The sequence below is a fragment of the Nerophis ophidion genome, linkage group LG07 (assembly GCF_033978795.1).
Source record: "Nerophis ophidion isolate RoL-2023_Sa linkage group LG07, RoL_Noph_v1.0, whole genome shotgun sequence".
Taxonomy (NCBI): Eukaryota; Metazoa; Chordata; class Actinopteri; order Syngnathiformes; family Syngnathidae; genus Nerophis; species Nerophis ophidion.
Window position 1 is genome coordinate 42,323,300 of NC_084617.1, and position 20,979 is coordinate 42,344,278.

A 20,979-nucleotide genomic window follows, 5' to 3' on the forward strand; every position below is an offset into this window, starting at 1 on the left:
TAGCACTTGGCTTCACTATAACCACGGTGGGAGACAAGGAAAACCGGTGTGTTGTTTCCCTATTGTTAATAAGCTTACAACCTTAGACAGAGTTATAGCTATAACAATTTTATGGACAAATTATACTATTTATTTTCACAGTGAAGAGTGGGGGGCGCGCAAAATATTTTCTTTTTCCTCAGAGGAGCATAACAGAAAATATTTGGAAACCACTGGGATAGAGGGAAAGATAAATGCAGCAATGTATGGAGACATCTTGGTTGAAAATCAACACTTCCCATTCGACCTGATGGAGGTGCTGCTGCAAAGAGGAATGGGCCAAACTGTCCAAAGATAGGTATGCCAAGTTTATGGCTGCGGATTCAACTAAGTATTGAGCAGAAACTGTAAGTACTTATGTAAACATTGATTTTTATTTTTTTAATACATTTGCTAAAGTTCTACATTTCTGTTTGGGTGCTGAGTGTACATTAATGAGAAATAAAATGAACTTTTATGATTTCAGCAAATGACTGCAATGAAACCCAAGAGTGAAAAATTTAAAGGGGTCTGAATTGAATTGTAAATATGTACATGTGTTGAATACACATATTTTATTGGTGTCCATGGGTTTGTTTTACTGCAAATAATTTTCTTTTCAGTGTTAAAATGTTGGTAATAGTTGTTAGCTGTTATTGTAATTCCTTACAATATTTTGTCACAGTTCTTCAAGTTGAAAGTCTGATTGATTAATTTCTAATTCATTGGGAATGGTGTATAGTGTAAAGACAATCTAATAAAAAAAAAAAACAGTCACTGTCCAAATATTTGTGGAGCCTATAGTATAGCTGAGTTTACAAAACAAGATTTGACAGCCGGAGATGTTTGTAAATGGCAACAAATTTGAAGTACCAGAGAAATGTATGGGGGTTCTTTAATTCATCTAGTTTGAGTTCTACAATAACAAACTAACTGTGTGTTACACTTTGGACTCCCCCTTTTTAGAGGCTCCCTGAGCTGAAGACTAGCAAAATATCTTGCATGAAAGATCAGCAAAAAAAATATTTCTAGAAAATTGCTGTTGAACTGCAACTTTTAGGGTACAGTGTATAATTCCTTCGAGCATATCTGACAATATATGATGTCTTTGTTGCTCGAATATTGCATATACCAGTTGACATTGTATAGATTACTCTGTTGCGCAATGTAAATGGGTTATACTTGTATAGCGCTTTTCTACCTTCAAGCTACTCAAAGCACTTTGACAGTATTTCCACATTCACCCATTGACACACACGTTCTCACACTGGTGGCGGGAGCTGCCATACAAGGCCCTAACCAAGGGTGAAATTTCTTGCTCAAGGACACAACGGACGTGACAAGGTTGGTAGTAAGTGGGGATCGAACCAGGAACCCTCAAGTTGCTGACACGGCCACTGTCCCAACCGCACCACACCGTCCCCATGTTATATTCAAAGTGACCACGAGAAGCTGGGAAATAAACTCGCTATGTGGTCATCAAGTTTTAGCCATCCTCAAAGGAAGGGAAGTTCCAGATGGAAAAAGACCTCTGGGATTGTCCAACACATATTTATCCCACCAGGTTGTGATTGTAATAATATGTCCCTCTTTATTGCACAAGCATCCGCACACTGCAGACACTTCATGAATCAAGTGCACAGCATTAGGAAGTCGATAATGAGGTGCGTGTTTGAAAAATGAAAGCGATAATGACTGCAAAGTTTTGGTTTAAATGTGTGATTAAGCATTTATTGACAAGAATAGTACAGGTCCGCCGCGGCGACTAACAGATGAGTCTTGAGTTTACTTAGCGGACCTTCTGGTCCTCTTATTCCAGGAGAAGTTGGCTCCGTAGGATTTGACGCGAGGCTTGGAGGTGCGTTTCTCTGTGATATCGTAGCTCCAACCTGGGGAGCAAACATCCGTGTAAGTGATGGCGGCGGGAGCGTGGCGTATGGACCACTTCCAAGGCACTGGGTGGACGTGGGCAGGCTGTGTGTTGTCTGAGTCTAAGCAAGTGATAAACAGATGACGCTCCTTTCAACAAATCTTTCCCAGATGCTTTCAGGCCGTTTTAACTTGGATTTCTTAATGAACTCTGTCACACTTAAAAGTAGGGATGCACCAAAAACATTTTCAGGCCGATAACTTATTTATGTCTATTATTTTTTAAATGTAGAATAAACTTATTAGTTTGTGCACACTTGGTGCACAGTGTTGGTGCTAGGAATTTTCAAAATGAGGTAAAAAAAATGGGGTCCCACAGTAAATTTTTGGAGTCCCATTTTTTGTAACTGTTTTGAAAACAAACGATAAATGTATGGATTATCCTGTTGTATCCCACATTCTATATTGTGTTTTGGAAAAAAGTTGTCATAAACGTTACTTAAATCATGAAAAAAATAATACAAAAAAAAACCAACAAATTTTTATGCATATGTAAATGTATTCAGTAATAAACATTCACTCAGTTTCTTCTTTCCTTCATGGATCTAAACTTTACTTCTGCGGGTGCTTTTTTCTATATTCTTATTTAATAAGTTGTAGGTGTATTTATTTCAGTATAAAAGTGTAAAAAGTGTTTTGCTTTGGTCATGAAATGATGATATTCGTGTGCCAGGGAATACATGCAATTTTACAAGTTAGTTTCAATGTCATTTAACACAGTGGCACTCAATGCCTCTAGCATTTCATCTCTGGCTTTGTATTGGCCATAAGCTGTGTGTTCCCCTTTAACAATGGCGGAATGTGGGGTGAGTGACGTGTGTAAGTGAGTGGGCAAGTAAGAAGAGGGAACGCTAGCATGTTCAGGTCAGGAGTGTTAATAGCATGGTTGACATTGTTGCCGGTTGGCTTTGTGGAAAACATAAATAAAGAGTTCTAACAAATCGACGGCCTCGTCGTTCTGACCAAAGAGCGGAACTGTAGGGAGCCACTGCGGTAAAGTGTTACCCGCAAAAATACATCAGGCCCGGAGGGAACGTATAGTATCCCCTGCGGTCCTCGACCACGGTGTGGGAGCAGACAAGCAGGAAAGGTGTAACATGATGTTTCTTGGTGCCTGGTGAGGCTGGATTGCGAAAATCAGTGCACCCGGTCGTAAACACCTTTACGACCGGGTGCACATCATTGTCGTGGCTCACTTACGACATCGTCCTAAGTGAGCCATTTGCTGAAAAGTGGCTCCTGAAGCCCCTTTTAATTTTCTCGGGTTTATTGCTCGCCATGACAAAAACAATAACACGCGGCAGCTATAATACCGGAAATGCAGTATTTGTGATGGATAAAACTTTTGGTGAATCAAAATTTAAGAAATTGTATCGGAAAGTTCATTACTTTGAAGTCAACCAATAATTAACAATTCGACCCGGCAAATATAAACAAAATAAACACTAGCAAGAAGTGATAACCAATTAAAAAAAAAAAAAAAAAAAAAGCAAACCGGGCGGTATTTTTATTTTTATTTTTTAATCTGTGTCCAAGGACGTGCGCGAACTTCCGGAAATTCGCATCATTTCTGATTTTAATGCATGAAATGACAAAAAGTGTGTTAACGCCATCACTGCTTCGAGGTAGGAAATATTCAAACAAAGGTGGATTTGACAACGTGTAGATGTATTTTCTTCCATCAGTATGTGCGGGACTGTGACAATCACGTCACATTTTACCAGCAAACATACACCTGGAAAATAGCAAAGGTTTGGAAGTTCCGTAAATTCTGGACTATTAGCCTCTACTTTTTTATTACGCTTTAAACCCTGCGGCTAAGAATACGGTGCAGCTAATTAATGGAGTTTTGTTCGCTAACGGCCATAATGCAAATAGTTTTTTTTTTTTTAGAAAAACAAGGAAAGACACTGAAACTGTGTGTTATTGTTTGTGCCATCTTTTTGGACAAGTTTGCTCACTGCAGGTGCTGCAGTGCCCTTCTGTTTGGACTGAGCTTTCAACCAGAAGTACAAGTGCTGTCCATAGCGTTCATACTTATATGGATTCTTCATCAATGACGCCAAGCAATGTTCCTACAGACATCCCATGTGGGATGTCCGTAGGAGTGTTTTCATGCATATTTGTACACGCTATCGTAATGTAATGAAGCTAGCGTTGTCTGCAGTAGCTAATATGCTAACACGATTACTCGTCTCTTTGTTAGTATTAATAATGTAAATTCATCAAAACGTCACTGTAGAGTTATTGAGTCTGTTTAGCTGATTGGATAGCCAGCTTCCACAGCTAGTGGGTCCATGACAATGACTACTGTTTTATTTGATCAGATTGATGTGGCGTTTGAGTTGAGGATGACGTTGTGGCTTCTGCAGCCCTTTGAAACATTTGTGATTAAGGGCTATATAAGTTAACTTTAATTGATTGATTGATTGATTGATTGATTGATTGATTGAACAACTGATCATCTGTTTTAGACATCCGTTACAGACATCGTTTGGAAACGATTAAGGTATGTAAATACATTTTTACAAAATCCTTCTGTGTAAATAAGTATATTTGTGCGTCTTTTAGTCCGGTAGGACTAATATATGGAAAAATATGTTTTTGTTATAAAATTTAGTGAGTACGGTTTATATATGTGCTTCACAGTCTGGAAAACAACAGTCAAGTCTTCAGCAATGGTGGTGGACTGGCTTTCACACCATCCTTTCAATGAGGAAGTTGTAGATCTTTGAACATTGTTGGGCAGTTTGCACTTTTCGGACTAAACGACCAACTGCCTTTCTTGGCGACTGGCTTCAGGCAGCTTCTTTAGCGACCAAATGTCCTCATGGGTGTTCGGGGACCAGCGTGGTGAGGTTTGATGTGTTGAAGCTAGTTATTTTTCCTTCCTCGCGAACTGTTTGCAGGGAATTTGGTGCAAATGGCATGCAGATGTCTTCCTGTAATGGAGTCCCACACGATCGACACCATGTTTCTTTACACTGTGGGACATTTATAACCTCCTATGATAACGGTAATCTTTCCTCACCGTAGTGTTGTGCGATATGGACAAAAATATATATACCGATATAAGTAATATTATATTCCGATAATATGTCATAATATACAATTTTTTTTAATTGGGCTGTCAACCAATTATTTTTAATTAGATTTTTCACATTTTGGAATTTGGATTAATCATATTTTATCAAAGATGATTACTTGTTTGCATAATTAAAATTTGCTGAAGAAAATACCACAATATTTGTACGCAAAAACTATTTTATTGCCAGTTACCCAATATCAGTTTTAAATGCTTTACTTGAATGCATGTCATTTATTTGCACAAAAGTAACAGTTTCATCTAAAGTTTCATCTTTCAGGATGTATTTTGGGAGTGACATTTGCCAGCGAGCACACCAGTCGGAGTCTTCTTACTCCTTTTTTTACTGACGAATGCATTGATTGGATTACTGACTGTATAGCGGTTTAAGTAAAAGAGCTTGTACAGTCAAAATAAATTGCATGATTAATCAAAGTCTGTACATGATTAATACGATAATATTTTGTGAATAATCACATTAGTAAATTCATAAATTTTTACAGCACTAATACACACATGAAATGAATGACAATTTCTCTTATCCATTCTTTTATGTATAAAACACAAACATAATTTGTAGTGCCAGCCCTTTTTTCCAACTGTGTATTTGAGGTCATGTCTGGACACATGAATTTAGAGATGAAATCTGTAATTTCTCGGTGTCTTCAGGACTGCTTGTAATAGACGATGCCTAGGGACAACAACTCTGTTAGGATTGTGGTGTGTGTCAATATTTTCATCACTTTGTAGTTTAGAGGTAAGGTTAATATTTTGACCCTGTCTCTGTACTGTTCTTCATATCGTGTCTTCAAGTGATAGAAAAGAATGCACATGTTCAGGTCGATACCAACGACTTGTTAGCGGCATGTTTTATAGATCATTGTTTGGTTAGTTTAATTACTTTCAAATTCAAACAAAAGAGTCCCCGGTCCCTCTTTTTGGCACCAATTCCTCTTTGGGTTTTGGTGGTTTATTTTGCTTTATGTCTGTGCAACGTTGACAAACATGCTAGCGCCAGCTCCCGTCGTAAGTTTTTCCTAGTAACATAAAAATACTACTACAAAGCAGCAATGTTGCCACAGTTACATCAGCTGCAGCCCCAAACGCAAATTTAAAATATAAACAAGAAATAATTATATTGTACAATGGGCATTTTTATGTCGTACAATATATATTGTAATATCAGTTTTATGTCACTGTAGCATTTTTTTTTTTAATCAGTTTTTGGAGCTAGTTTTCAATGTTATTTGATTTATTGGTGTGACGTCGATATTCCTTATATCGGCCCAATATTGTTATTGGTTATTGGTCCAATAATTATCATGCACCCCTTCTTAAAAGTCTAACGTTTCACTGCACAATAAGATGTTGACCCAAACCAAACTTAAAGGTCCTCCATTTCATGAAACAGCCTTTCTAGCGGCCTTGTTATGAGCAACAAAGCTCCCATACGCGCTTTTAGAGTTATTCATCACATCATGGAGGACAACCTCCTTTCTCACGGACCAAGCCCTGTGTATACAATATATATACCCACCACTTTACAGAGAACAGCTTAAAAAAAGGCTTCGACACACATCTTGAAATAAAGCATTAGGGCTGTGACAACAATGCGTCAGTCAGCTACAACTGTCAATTGGATTTTTCTTCAGCACACTGTAGCTCACGTGTTGCTAATGTTTGTTCTTTGACTTCTTAGTGTAAAGGTTATTTTAAAAAACTGTATGCAATTAATATTTGTGACATAAATGTTCTAATGACATTTTTACAAAATGGTATTGGGGTTTCTGTCTTACCATTTTTCTCCGCAAAGGCAATGGCATCTCCTTTGGAAGAGAAACTGAGCAACATGTTGGATAGGGGATCGGCGCTGCAAAACAGATCGACAGCGGAAATAAGCTTTATTAGCATTCAGACTGTGTACTGAAGTTGTTACATAATAAAAGGAATCCTCAAAAACCCTTCTGGTAATTGTGCACATGGTGTATGTTTGAAGAGGCTCTTACGTTGAGGCCCAGCCCATCAGCGGATTCTCCCAACGCTCTCTGGTGTCAAAATCCATCTTCCACTTCTTGGTGGTGTTGACTCCGGACTGCATGGCGGTTTTGGCGGGCACAAAGATGTGAACTTTGCGTGTTTTTATATGCTCTTCTGGCACTCCAGTCACAGCACTGATGTCCTGGGAACACAGAAAGAATCAACTTTAAGATAAACCGTGGAATTAACGGTCCTTTCTATATAGCTATCTGGATTTTATACATGCAGACAACAAACACGTGATTGGTATTTGGAAGAGTTAACTAACATTTCGTAAGAGATGGGTACCAAAAAATAATAGTAGTTTTTTCTGTGATAAATGAATGCTTTGCCACATTAATGCAACAATCAAGACAGCGACACAAAGTCTGAGGCTCTTTTGAGATGTCATTGTCGATCTCAATGCGCCAACAACATCAGTCATCAGATCAACCACTGCACACACATTTCGGTTCAACCAGCGCACGTCACAATATAAACCCTCCTCATTATGCACCAATGACGGTTAATGCGAGCAAGTGGATTCCATCCATCCATCCATTTTTTACCGCTTATTCCCTTTGGGGTCGCGGAGGGCGCTGGTGCCTATCTCAGCTACAATCATAAACCTCAAAATTCAGAGTGTTACTGAAGGTCTTGTAGGATTTAAAGATTCAAATGGGATGGCATGAAATTTTGTTCAAAAAGTACCACAAGAACAATGGTATGTACATATAAATTAAAATAGAATAGAATAGAATTTACAGGAATAGGTTGTAAATTGAATAGAAGAAAAAAACAGACAAGAGTGTGATGGTGTAGTGCAGTGGTTCTCAAATGGGGGTATGCGTACCCCTGGGGGTACTTGAAGGAATGCCAAGGGGTATGTGAGATTTAGTTTTAAATATTCTAAAAATAGCAACAATTCAAAAATCCTTTATAAATATATCAATTGAATAATACTTCAACAAAATATGAATGTAAGTTCATAAACTGTGAAAAGAAATGCAACGATGCAATATTCAGTGTTGACTCTATTACAATCCCCAAAGAGGGCACTTTAAGTTGATGATTACTTCTATGTGTAGAAATCTGTATTTATAAATGAATCACTTGTTTATTTTTCAACAAGTTTTTAGTTATTTTTATATCTTTTTTTCCAACTAGTTCAAGAAAGACCACTACAAATGAGAAAATATGTTGCACTGTTATACAATTTAATAAATCAGAAACTGATGACATAGTGCTGTATTTTACTTTTGTATCTCTTTTTTTCAACCAAAAATGCTTTGCTCTGATTAGGGGGTACTTGAATTAAAAAAATGTTCACAGGGGGTTCATCATTTTTGATTGATTGATTGATACTTTTATTAGTAGATTGCACAGTACAGTACATATTCCGTACAATTGACCACTAAATGGTAACACCCGAATAAGTTTTTCAACTTGTTTAAGTCGGGGTCCACGTTAATCAATTCATGGTAAATTCACTGAAAAAAGGTTGACAACAACTGGTGTAGTGCAAATAGAACGTAAAAACAATGACGGGAAACCAAGCCAAATAACAGGCCAGTTCAAGTAAGTTGGACGTCGTGTGCAAGTTAAGGGAAGAGATTAGCATGCATTGCAACAGAACACCATTTGCGTTCAGAAGTTTCACAGCTTCTAGACAGAAGCTGCTCCTCAGCCTGGCGGTATTCCTCCAGATGTTACAAGGGGAGCGGATGATAGATTAGATAGATTAGAGTAGATAGATGGATGGATGGATGGATGGATGGATGGAGAGATAGAGAGAGAGGGAGAGAGAGAGAGAGAGACAGATAGATAGATAGATAGATAGATAGATAGATAGATAGATAGTACTTTATTAATTCCTTTAGGAGATGCTGATGTTGGGAAAGTTCCATGTGAGGAAAAGACAACAGGCAGGTACTATTTATCTGACCACAGTCTCGTCTATGGCTAATCCACATTGAGGTTTTAATTAGTGCAATAAATAACCGTCAGAGGCGGTGAAAGGTTTCTTTCTCCGCTTTCACAGGCATTTGAGTGGCAGACATGTTCACCTATCATAATTGTTGAGTCTCGCCTTTTTTGCCTTGTGGCTAGTTCAAAGAGTTCAAGGAAACAGCAAGTTTGTGTACGTTATTAACAAGCACCATTTGCTTTTTGGAAAATATTTTAATTGTAACTTGGCATGTACTGTTTGTTAGTCAATAAGTCAATCAATCAAACAATAAATGAAAATTCAATCAAAATTCTTTGCCAGCATTAATAAATTGCTATGTCAGTGTGTGTTGGTTTTCTTAGCTTCAAGCAAGGAGGAATAAGCCTCACTCTGCAACGTTCCCAGCTCCTGAAAATGTTTAACTGTAGAATTAACTGAATGGAGTGAGTCCTCTTTCTTAGTAATTCACATCCTTTATCTTGGCTGGCTGGCAAACACACACACCCCACGTACGCACACACACACACACACACACACACACACACACACACACACACACACACACACACACACACACACACACACACACACACACACACACACACACACACACACAGAAAGCACGTACAAATAGCCTTGCTCTTCGCGATCCGCAATTGAAATATTGCGCAAAGTAACTAAAATTACAAGGAAAAAAATATAATTCCAAAGCCAAATGTCCCGTTGTGGAAATATATCAGCTTCAACCTGAATGGGAAATATGAGCCCATCAATATGGACAAACGAGCAAGAATGCTGTGATCGCAACAAAAATACAACCTGGTGTAGCTTTTCCAACTGGGAAAATAAATGTACTTTAAGACGTTTAATATTTGTTAAAGTTAAATTTTTGCTTACTGCGACTGCACGCTGCAAAGTTTGGTTAAAAAAAGACAGCAGCACAACAAACTTATTGCAACATCCAGCAGGGTGGAGGAAATTAAACTCTTTACAAGGCAAACAAGAACTATAATTTTTTGCTTACAGAGATGTGAGTCCATTTTATTTTTTTTGTTTGTGTATTTATTTAGGATAACTAAAAAATATTAATCTTCCCAATAGTAATTCTACAGTAATGAGAAATAAAAGTTGATATCCTTTTAAATGGTTACTTGCATTATTATAATACAGTATATTATGCAATATTTACATTATAAACACTGTATTGTTTGTATCGGTTATTTCTTCAGTTTAAGAGCATGATGCAGAAAAAAGCGCTGAGTCGGTCTGCAAAAATACAAACATTTTTAAAAGTAAATTACTGCATATTGTTTCTGTGTGGCGCCTTGAGACAACAATAAGTTGATTGACAGTTTAAAAGTAACATGTCTTCCTGCACTCAGCATTTTCACAGTTAAATGGATTTATGTGTTTAAAATATAAAATTTGCAAAACAAATGGCAAAGTTGGAGAGAAAAATTGCAATCAGTTTATTTCCCCAAAATCGCTCTAGTCTTGTCTCTGTTCAAAACACAAATGCCGGAAAGACCCACTGAAGCACACGCCCAGCCTTCACAATAAAAGTGCTGAGCTGTGATAATTACGACCAATATTTTGTGGGTTTTATGCTATCTGGGTGAATTTACCAATTAATTTGTGAAAACCTTAAAAAATAAAAATGTATTGTTTTTAAACAAAATGTGTGTTTTGTATATTTTTCAGTGCCAAGGCACTACTGTATTACCATTTCAGAAGAATCGATTTGGTACTTGTGTCCATAAAAAAATGTAAAAAAAAATACTCTTCAGATGCTACTTCTAAGTAAAAGCAGCATCTGAAGAGCTAACATTTGAGTATGCAAGACTTGCATGGAGGGTCATGCGAGAGGGTTAGCCTGCAGGTGTTCCAAGAGGCCGCAGGAACACATGCCAGAAACATACAACAAAGCAAATACCCACGTCGTAAATTATGCAATCTTTGCATCCATCAGCCAAGATTTATTTATTTTTTTACTTTTTATACGGGGGCCAAAATAAAAGGTTAGAGTTAAGTTTTATTGATTCTGATGTGACCATATATTTAAATGTAGCATGTAAATGTCCGTTTTTTAAGAGCGAGCATGTATCTTTCCAACAACATTTGGGAAATGTAATTTGCTTTCTGTCCTTCGGGATGGATTGAGTTCCTTTAAGACAAAGCACAGTGCAGACTCCTACCAAGGTCAAATCGTTTTTCTTGGATTTCAGGCTTTTTAGACACAAATTACAAATCAAGTGGGACTACATGCATAAATAATAATCCAGGATGCTTGTCGGTCTAAAATGTGTTCAGAATTCTGAACTTTTTACAATGGAAGATAGCAATAATCCGTTTCTTGGTCAAACTGTTGCAAATATACCGTAACATTTTCATTTTACTGTAGTGACAAAGCAAGAAGTTGAGAGTAAAAATAGTAAAAACATTTAACAACATGCCTCACTTCTGGTTTTGCAAGCTGTGTGTGCATTCTTCACTTTTTTTAAAAAACACACACTTTAAATTAAATTAAATTCAATTTAAAAAGGAAAAGGGTGGAATGCCATCTCCGGGTTGGGGAGAAGACCCTGCCCCAAGTGGAGGATTTCAAGTACCTAGGAGTCTTGTTCACGAGTGAGGGAAGAGTGGATCGTGAGATCGACAGGCAGATCGGTGCTGCGTCTTCAGTAATGCGGACGTTGTACCGATCCGTTGTGGTGAAGAAAGAGTTGAGCCGGAAAGCAAAGCTCTTAATTTACCGGTCGAACTACGTTCCCATCTTCACCTATGGTCATGACCGAAAAGATAAGATCACGTGTACAAGCGGCCGAAATGAGTTTCCTCCGCCGTGTGGTGGGGCTCTCCCTTAGAGATAGGGTGAGAAGCTCTGCCATCCAGGAGGAACTCAAAGTAAAGCCGCTGCTCCTCCAGATCGAGAGGAGCCAGATGAGGTTGTTCGGGCATCTCTTTAGGATGCCACCCAAACGCCTCCCTAGGGAGGTGTTTAGGGCACGTCCAACAGGTAGGAGGCCACGGGGAAGACCCAGGACACGTCGGGAAGACTTTGTCTCCCGGCTGGCCTGGGAACGCTTCGGGATCTCCTGGGAAGAGCTAAATGAAGTGGCTGGGGAGAGGGAAGTCTGGGCTTCCCTGCTTAGGCTGCTGCCCCCGCGACCCGACCTCGGAGAAGTGGAAGAAGATGGATGGATGGATGGATAAATTTAATTTTATTTAAAAAGACATGTCCCCAAACATTTCAATGGCACCCGTGTTTACTCATCAAAATGCACGTTGTCAAGCTATGACCAAATTAACTGTCAGATTTGTCAACAAATAGAAACAAGACGTAGAGTTTGACAAAAATAAAATCCAATTAGGGCTTGGTGATATGGTTTTTTTTTAATATCTCGATATTTTAAGGCCATATTGCGATACATGATATACATCTCAATATTTTGCCTTAGCCTTAAATTAACATATAATCACAGCAGTATGATGATTTTATGTGTCTACATTTAAACATTCTTCTTCATACTGAATTAATATATGCTCATTTGAAACTTTCGTGCAGAGAAAGAAATCACAACTAAAAAAATCCCTATTTCATACGGTGTTGATCTGGAAATGTTTGCCTCGGCACTTTGATGGTGTGGGCGTGTGGCACCGAATAGAGATGTTGATATGTGAAGTATGCACTCTTCAAATGATGCTACACATTAGCAGTAATGCTACTTTTTATAGCAACGCTTTTGCCCCACACTTGACAAATTATGGTTGTCTGTTCGACATATTCCCACTTGAAGCCAAACCACCGCCAGACGATTGACCCCCTGCTGTTTTTTGGGGGGATTAATTCTTCCTTCATTTGTTTTCAGATTCGCACTTTCTCTCTCTCGTATTACCACTCGCACGGCTGCGGTAGCATCACAGCTAACATTATCCATGCTGCTCCCTCTCTGCTCCGCGAGGGCGTATACGTATGTGACGTATGCAAGAAGGTGCGTTTGTCTGTCTGTGAGAAGGGGAGACAAGAAAGAGCGAGGAGAGCCTGTAATGTAATGTCAGCAGCTAAAAGCAACTGCGTGAGAACGTATACTCGAATATCACGATATAGTCATTTTCTATATCGCACAGAGACAAACCCGCGATATATCGAGTATATTGATATATCGCCCAGCGCTAAATCCAATCATGTCATTTCAAGTGCTGTTTGAAAGAGGGCCTTGGGGTGAATTTCAGAGGAGATCAAATCAGAACTAATGTCTTTGTTAAGTAGGGTTTCCATATTTGTAAGAACAAAAACCGGAGTAGGACTGTATACTGTTCACTGTTGTGTGATACCGTCCTCAAATAATTTAAGGGATTTTGTCAATGCAATTCAATGTGGTCAAGTAACGTTCTACAATTGCTGTGTGCAGATAAATGTCCACGAACAAAATGTGATATTAACAAAATACAGTCATTAATCCACACTAGGCCTGTGCGATAAATTGATTTCATCCATTAACTTGAGTTTTTTGTTGCAGACTATTTAAAAAATTAAAAAATAGATGTTTTTCTCCTTTTGCTCAATCCCCTCTGTCATTTTACCTTAGCCGAGATTTAAACACATAGAAAAAATATACCAACCAAATACCAACAGAAAACAAAAAAGTTTGTTACAAAGAAAAGAATAGTGTTGTCAGTGATTTGGATTTGCGACAACAGTAACAGACTAAGTGACTGCACGCTGCAAACCTGGATTAAAAAAAGACTGCAGCACAACAAACTTATTGCTGCATCTAGCCGAGCAGGCGGAAATTAAACTCTTTACAAGGCGAACAAGAACACTAATGTGTACAATGTGCAATGCTGCATATTTGTTTCCGTAACTATTTCATTCAAGACAGAAGATTTACGTTTGAGGGAATGTTGGTGTTTATTATTTATTTTCATAGTGGGCAATATGTTTTTGTTTACATAAGTGTTCTATTCAAGACGGAAGATTGACATTTACTCTTCATTAATCTCTATTTCAGAGGTTATGACTTATTTGCATAAAATGCAACATTTTTGTTTAAAAAACATTTTTATTCATGGCTGAAGATTTAAAATTTCAATCCCATTAATTTCAATGAGTTTATTATGTATTTGCATTCAATGTGCAATGCTACATTTTGTTTACAAAATGTTTTTATTCAGTGCCCAATATCTAATTCTGTACTTAAATAATCTTTTGTTGGAGTTTATTATCTATTTTGTTTACAGAAGTATTTCATTCAAGACAGAAATTTGGTCCACCAGAGTAAGCTCCTCATTTTGTGTTTTTAGAAAATGATTCAATACAAAGTGCAATTTATATCTGTTCTAAAAAGAACATTAAACATAAACTGCTAAGAGTAAAATGTGGTGTTGATGCCATGTTTACTTTCAATCTATTAGTTTTAGGTTAAAAAGCAAAACTTGTTTTAAATTATCTCTGTCATTTTATTTTATTGATTTAAAAAGTAAGGGGAAAAAGGGTTATATAAAAAATCTAAATATTTTTGGAAACATTTGGGATGTCATCTTTAGGCTGAGGCCTAATCTACAGCAAGAGAAAGTAAGCCACTGTTGTGGCTATGAGGGGTTATATTCCTAAATAACTGGTTCCCCTTCAAGCTCCTACCAAGGATTGGGTACAATTCTTCAGGGAATTAACAAACCAGCGATGGGAAGTGGGCGACAAAACCCAGACGAACCTCCCAGCACGCCGGCAGCAGCCACCCAAAGACTGAGGCCTTTCCTTTCAATTCAAGAATTTTACACGTTTCAATGGCCATTACAACTTCAAAGAATCAAATTTTCCTCATTGTCTGTCGTCCGCCGGTTGATTTGTAGAGAAGAGAAGGAGGAGGGGGTCGCTTTGCATGAACTCCACACACAAAAGCCCGTCTATGCTGTGGCAAAGGAGCTTCCATCGCCATTTAAGCCTTTTAAATTACAGGTCCAACTGCTAAACGTCTTTGGCCATGCTCCGAGGCGAGAGCCGACTCAATGTAATCATAAACAAGATCTGCACATTGAAAGGATTGTTGAGAGGAGAAGAGGGACAAAAAGGGGAAAAATTCACAAGTGCTTGGTAATTATTTCCGTCTGCCCTATCTACTTAACCTTAACAATTCCTGCGTTTTGCCGAGAAGAGAAAAACGTGTTCTCTACACCCGAAGGGAGAGCGGCTGAAGGCTGATGGGACAAAAAAAAACACATGAGAATTAAGACACCCATGTTTTTCTTTAAAATCTTTTATTTTATTTATTAATCAAAAAAGCAAACCTAGTTTAAAATGCTGCCTTTGGCAGGATCCAAGTAATGTAGGTGGAAAACAGGACAGCCTTATTTCAAGCACCAAGAGACCTTTACTGACAGTAAGTTTGCGAACAAATCTTTGTGCACTGACTTATATTGAACAAAATTGACAAGCAGACATGGTTTGCCTCAGAAGTTGCAAGTGCGTGATGAGAAACAGTCAAGGAGCTGGAGTGCCAACAAGAATATGTCACAACCAGTGACGTGCGGTGAGGTTCATGGCTGGTGAGGCACTGACTTCATCTCAGTCAGATTTATAAACATATGAACCCTATAGAGCATCTTATTCACCATTTGGCAGCAGTTAACGGGTTATGTTTAAAAGCTCATACCAGCATTCTTCCCTGCTTGGCACTCAGCATCAAGGGTTGGAATTGGGGGTTAAATCACCAAAAATGATTCCCGGCCGCTGCTGCTCACTGCTCCCCTCACCTCCCAGGGGGTGAACAAGTGCAGAGGACAAATCTCACCACACCTAGTGTGTGTGTGACAATATTTGGTAATTTAACTTAATGTAGCAGGTACTTTAGCTAGTATAGCATAGTATAAATAAATACACTTATTATTATCATTATTAGCGATAATACTGCAAACATTCACAATATAAATAATCACATGCATGTAGAAAATAACGAACACGACAGTACACAGTGTTGTCACTATGACAGGTGTAACACAGTGTTGTCACTATGACAGGTGTAACCGCGCTCCAGCGGCCGTGTTCATTCATTGTCGTTACTGGAGCATAAAAAATGCAGATGGTCTTAAAACGCCACAATACTCAGTCACCATATTTAAGTAACCCAAAATAAATACTCGACATAAATATAAATTCAATTGGATCAGAAACATTGGAGAAAACGGGATTAAAACCCGATGCTAACCGCCCATAGAAAATACATGGGTACGGGTAGTAGCTACTATCAGCAAACAGATAGACTTACTAACTCGGCTTAATATCTCATCATCGACACACTCTCTCTCGAGTTGTGAAATGTTGGACGGTTGTTTTTACGATATGCAGGCAAACGAGAACTTTAAAACATACCGGCTTCGGCCTAGCCGAGTAGTGCAAGAATGATCTCTGGGATTATTAGCGCCCTCTACCACCAGAAGGCCGGAGAACAGGAGCCTCACATTGTACGTCTTCGCAGCAGTTTTATGATTGCCCAGCACAAGAAATACGTTACACACATACAGTTGTTGACAAAATACACTGTACATTATATACATCAGCTAACTAAACTATGGAAATGTATAATATAGTTCATATAGCAATACCGTCTCACTGCACAGCAGACAGCAGTTAGCCGAGTCATTGCGCAATCCATGGGAGGCTCAGCTGGCTGTGACTCACCGCAAGTAAATCTCAGTATTTGAAAGGCAAATGTGAAAATTAAGCGATTTTGAATAAAAAATAATTTAAAATTGGTGAAGTTAAATGGAAAATAACCTTATAGTATAATCACTGAATACATATAACAATATAATTTTTTTTTTCTTTTTACATTTTTTTCTTTCCATGATGGCAGGTGAGGCGTAGCCCCTGACTGCACGTCACTGGTCACAGCCTATCATAGCAAACCAAAGATACAATGCATATATAATACAATAAGATATGTTTGATCCCCTTAATGCTGCTATATTGTGATCTTTGATGGACAAAACAAATTTTTGGGGATAAATCGTCAATATTTAATACTCAGCGTAGATGCAATACGAAAAAAACATAGCTTTTTCATGCTGTAATAGAATAGTAGGGCTGGCTGATATGGAAGAATTTCCATATTCGAAATATTTTTCGGTGAAAGTATACATATAAAGATATTCATTTTTCTAACGAGATTCACTGAAATTGAAGTGAATGACAACTGTACTGTAAACAGTCAGTGGCACTTTTATTAACCCAGTTAGTGAAAATGAGCCCTGAATGCTGCTATATTGTGAGCTTTGATAGACATGCAATAAGAAAAAAACATAGCTTTTTCATGTAGTAATAGAATAGTAGGGCTGGGCGCACAGCACAGAAAATAAACTGTTTAAAGCAGCACAGAAATACAGAACAAATAAAATGGAAAAATATTACTGTTACATAAAATACATAACATAGCTATGCAAATAATACAACATGTATCAAGCTCAGATAAAATATATATTTTCAGACAGGCAGGCAGGCACTTTTTTAACTCCCAGTCGTACAGTTCTGTGGTCCGAGTAGAAGTGGTCCGCGCAAAGTAAGTGAATTTACTTAATTGTGCGGCTATGATCCTCCTTTCTTCATTGTACATTTCGCTTGAAAATTCTCTTCTCCAACTCTCATTGTCATTTGGGATGTTTGTAGTGATTTCTCTTCCTGGTTCGATTACCTGCCCTATCTTGCCTCTTCCATAATGTTTTGCCCGAGTCCTAACCAATCGGGACTCATCATAGTAAACCAACCAATCATGGATGTTCTTATACGTAAACCAATGAATCATTGATCTTTCCCGCCGTATATGTTGTCCCCTGCCCGTGGAGTTGCACTAGTTCAGTTCTCTTTCTCTTCTCCCTCTCGCTTCTTTTGCAGTATGTAGCTTAGCTAACCGCTACATTGGTGTAAAAATACCTAAGCTACAGAAATCGCCACTTTCCCGAGCGCAGCGCACGCTGCTACTCACTGCTTATGGGGATGGGTCAAATACAGAGGACATATTTCACCACACCTAGTGTGTGTGACCATCGTTGGGACTTTAAAATGTGGCGAAGATTACTGCCAATATACTGGTAAATGTAGTTAACCTACATAGCTGGTGGTGGCACAGTCAGGCTCCATATTTGTTTGTGTGTTGTTGTTGTGGTTCAGTGCAGTGGGGGGGGGGGACAACAAGCACCGCTTGGAAGGGGGAAAGGGAGGGTTTTAATAGCCCACGAGTATTGCGGGGGAGAATGAGGAACACAACATTTTAACATGAAAAAAATTAAATCGATATTACAATATTTTCTTAATTCTCATTGTGTTTAATAATTTATCGCTATATTTTACAAACTCGCTATATCCCCCAGCCCTACTAGAATAGTAATATTTTTAGCATGCTTGATTCTCAGCATTCACACACCCGACACACACTTATCATCAGCATCAATATCACACCAAAAAAATAATTCACACAAAAATTACGTAAATATGGAAGAAACGATTGGAAGATTTTATATCACAGCTATCGTGACCAAAATATCATGTTATCATTATCATCAAGTTGTTGTTAAATGTGCTCAAAAAGTACCCATACGCGCAATGAAATATATTAACCATTATTTTTGTTTAGATATGCTCATCGTTTTCTGTTTTAATTTGTAAAGGTTTTAAGTTGTTCCATTAAGGCAAAATGAAAGTTGCATACTTCATAAAAGTGAGTTCGTAAACACCTCTGTGTATGGATCTACACATCCATTAGTCAGTAAGTGTCCATGCACTAAATTAGTCCCATTTCTCAGATAGTTAGGCTAAAAAAAAAAAGCATTCTACAACCCATGAAAATACCTTAAGACGATCTTGTTCAGTTTTTGAAAAATCCGTTGTGTGCCGACAAGGAGGGACTCTTTGTAACGCACATTGTCTAGTCTAAACTCGCGGGATATAACCCAGAAGCAGATACCATTCAATAAAAACGTAGTCAATCATTGGAAAAAATTTGCTTTACAAATTAAAAGCCTACTGAAACCCACTACTACCCACCACGCAGTCTGATAGTTTATATATCAATGATAAAATATTAACATTGCAACACATGCCAATACGGCCTTTTTATTTACTAAATTGCAATTTTAAATTTCCCGGGAGTTTCGTCTTGAAAACGTCCTGTAGTGATGACGTGTACGCAAGACGTCACAGGTTTTTAGGAAGTATGAGGGCTGCGCACACACACAGCTAAAAGTCGTCTGCTTTAACGGCATAATTACACAGTATTTTGGAGATCTGTGTTGCTGAATCTTTTGCAATTTGTTCAATTAATATTGGAGAAGGCAAGGTAGAAAGATGGAGTTGGGAAGCTTTAGCCTTTAGCCACACAAACGCACGGTGATTCCTTGTTTAAAATTCCTGGAGGTGAAACTTTACTATGGATCAGAGCGCGGTCAAGCGAACATGAATCACGACGGAATGTCAACCAGCAGGTTTCGGTGAGAAAATTGTGGTTAAAAAGTCGCTTCTTACCGGAGAAAAGCTGAGCTTGTGCCGTCCATAGCTGCCGTCGACTACCCTGAGACATTAGCGTCAAGAAACCCGAGGAGACACACCTACGAATATCAGGTAATATTAAACTCACTAAAACACTAGCAACACAATAGAAAGAAAAGAGATTTCCCAGAATTATCCTGGTAAATGTGTTTAAAAACAACAGAATCCGTCCCAATGCAATCGCATTTTTTTTTTATTTCTTGTCCGTCACTATCAATATCCTCAAACACGAATCTTTCATCCTCGCTCAAATTAATGGGGAAATTGTCGTTTTCTCGGTCCGAATAGCACTTTTTGTTGGAGGCTCTCATTAAAATCAATGTGAATATGTAAGGAGCCCCCACACTTGTGACGTCATAATCTGCGACTTCCGGTAGAGGCAGGGCTTTTCTCCTAACACCGAAAGTTGCGAACTTTATCGTGGATGTTCTCTACTAAATCCTTTCAGCAAAAATATGGCAATATCACGAAATGATCAAGTACGACACATAGAATGGACCTGCTATCCCCATTTAAATAAGAAAATCTCATTTCAGTAGGCCTTTAAAAGAATGTTAGATTTTGAAGTGAATGGATTGGAGAAAAAACTATATGTACCGTATATTACCAAATAAACGCCCTTGGGCAAATAACCGCCAATGCCCTAATAGCCGCCCGGGGTCAGAACCCATTTTGTGAATTAAACGCCTCTTCCTAATAATAGCTCATGTCCAAATAGCCGTCTTCAACTGATGGATGGGAATACTTTAAGGGGGAAGAAGAACAGAAAGTTTGACTTAAAGTTCAAGCTAACGGTTGTGAAGTATGCGGAGAAGAATTCTGGTTTGGCAGCGGCCAGGCAGTTTAACGTTGACCCAAAACGTGAACGCGAATGGAAACAAAAAAAGTGAGAACTACTATCTCAGTCGGCAATCGATGGAAAACGGGCTCGCTTATCTGGCGGAGGTTGGAAGAAAGTGAGCTACGAGCTTGATGCTAATTTGTGTCAGTGGATACATCACGTTCGTGAACTGAACCATCGTGTGCCCCGCAAAATGATCCGCATTAAAGCCAAGGAGTTGTATGCCACCACGAGTGACACGAGAGACACCAGGGTGGTGTTTGGTGCAACAAGTGCCTGGCTTAATCGATTCCTGCGACGGAACAACTTTACCCTCAGGAGGAAAACCACTGTTGCACAGCAGGACGCTCCCGTCGAGAAGATTGTCAACTTCCTCGTTTTCTCTACTAAACAGATAGAGGCCAAGAAAATCCAGCCCAAGAATATCATCGCCATGGATGAAACAGCCGTCTGGTTTGACATGGTTGGTTTTAGTACGGTCAATGAGAGGAGTGCCCGCTCCATCTGCCTCAAAACCACCACGAGAAGGCTAGGGTTGCGGAGGCTCTTGCAACCAAAGCAGACGGGACAAAGCTGAAGCCTGACATTGTGTTTAAAGGTGCTGT

At 38.6% G+C, this 20,979-nt stretch overlaps 1 protein-coding gene across 2 annotated transcripts in view; it reads right to left on the reverse strand.

The window, feature by feature from the left end:
* Positions 1–1,721: 1,721 nt before the first annotated feature.
* The window catches only part of ndufs4 (NADH:ubiquinone oxidoreductase subunit S4), a 66,657-nt gene continuing 47,399 nt past the window's right edge, over positions 1,722–20,979 (reverse strand). Inside the window, exons 3-5 of one of the 2 annotated variants that reach the window (XM_061906181.1) lie at positions 7,039–7,211; positions 6,829–6,902; positions 1,722–1,907 (exon numbers count right to left, since the gene is read on the reverse strand). In XM_061906181.1, the coding sequence (XP_061762165.1) occupies positions 1,804–1,907; positions 6,829–6,902; positions 7,039–7,211 (351 nt within the window). In that variant the 3' untranslated portion in view covers positions 1,722–1,803. Of the gene's footprint in view, positions 1,908–5,564; positions 5,724–6,828; positions 6,903–7,038; positions 7,212–20,979 lie in introns of those variants that run through there. The other variant, XM_061906182.1, reaches the window with a different exon arrangement.